We start from the raw sequence: 1263 nt of genomic DNA on the forward strand, positions 1-1263 counted from the left end.
TATGAATATTAGTTCTGTTTTGATCATCCAAAAACATAAGTATATTACATGGTCCTAGTATTTTAATGCAATAAAATATACACGAGTAACAATGCTTAGTGTTACCTTTTCAATGACTGATTTTGGAAGGAGATCATTCATCGGCTTGTCCCACCAACAATCTGATCCGTGTTCTTTTATCAAACTGACAACATGATTCACGGAATCTCTTAAGAAGTGAAACAAAAAGAACATAATCTTCAACATTTCAACAGTCACTTGGCATGTAAGCGTTCATCATATCTTTTACTGTTGTACTTCATGGCAGCCAGACCCACTTACAGCCAGTTTCACAAAATACTGCTTATGGCTACTGCATTTGTCAATGTCCCCATTTTCGAACTATGGCCTGGTGCTATTGTATTAAACAACAACAAATTCTACACACCGTGTAAGAAGTGGTTGATCATCAACTTCATCGTAAAACACCGGGATCGGTACGCCCCATACCCTCTGCCGCGATATGCACCAGAACGTGCGACCAGCAAGCTGTGCTTTCATGCTGTTGTTGCCGTGATTTGGTAAAATATTCACTTCATCAACACAATGCTGTGGAAACAAGGATAATATCAAGCAGTTCTATTAGTCATTAAACAAAATGAGTAGAAAACTATAGAGTACAATGTTGCTGACGTGACATCATAACACCTCAGGACACCCCTTAATTGCTCATCAACACTACCCAAATTGTTAATACAACTGAGTGCCCCACAGCTAAGCAACAATATACGTTAAACTGATAAACCTTAAAAACCTATGTTCGCAACATATTCTTTATTTGTCTTGAAAACTTTAAATAAAAAACAGTCATAACTCTCCACGTGCTCTATTCCATGTTGTTTGGTCCAGGTAGCTCAGTCCAGGTGTTTAGGATGGATACAAATTAATAATGTCCCAAGACAGACGATGAATTATTTACCATAGATCTGTCCCTTATGGATGCTGTGTCAATGAACCACTGATTACTGGCTCTGATAATGATAGGTTTCTTGGTCCTCCAGTCATAAGGGTAGCTGTGTTCATAACTCTCTTGGTGGGCCAATGATCCAACAGCCTCTAGCAGGCCAATTGCTGAGGGGAAATGCCAATAAGTATATCAATTAATAGGTAAGGCAAGAATCATACAGCCAGATACATAGATACACAGACAAGCAGATATATAGACAGACAGATAAGCGGACACAATGTTCAAATATTCACCTGTCTTATTTGCATCTTTTAAAA

The 1263-nt window shown here is 38.3% G+C and overlaps 1 protein-coding gene across 1 annotated transcript; it reads right to left on the reverse strand.

Annotated features, from left to right (window-relative positions):
* Nucleotides 1-54: 54 nt before the first annotated feature.
* LOC117116284 (isoleucine--tRNA ligase-like) lies at nt 55-1257 on the reverse strand. The gene is made up of 4 exons (XM_033260292.1): nt 1240-1257; nt 959-1110; nt 428-588; nt 55-208 (listed from the first exon to the last, which is right to left on the reverse strand). Exons 2-4 carry the CDS (start codon nt 959-961, stop codon nt 55-57), a joined length of 318 nt encoding a protein of 105 aa, XP_033116183.1. The 5' UTR covers nt 962-1110; nt 1240-1257.
* Nucleotides 1258-1263: the final 6 nt, after the last annotated feature.

The sequence above is a fragment of the Anneissia japonica genome, unplaced genomic scaffold (assembly GCF_011630105.1).
Source record: "Anneissia japonica isolate Jap-2015-1 unplaced genomic scaffold, ASM1163010v1 scaffold65539_len1263_cov105_single, whole genome shotgun sequence".
NCBI classification, from domain to species: domain Eukaryota; kingdom Metazoa; phylum Echinodermata; class Crinoidea; order Comatulida; family Comatulidae; genus Anneissia; species Anneissia japonica.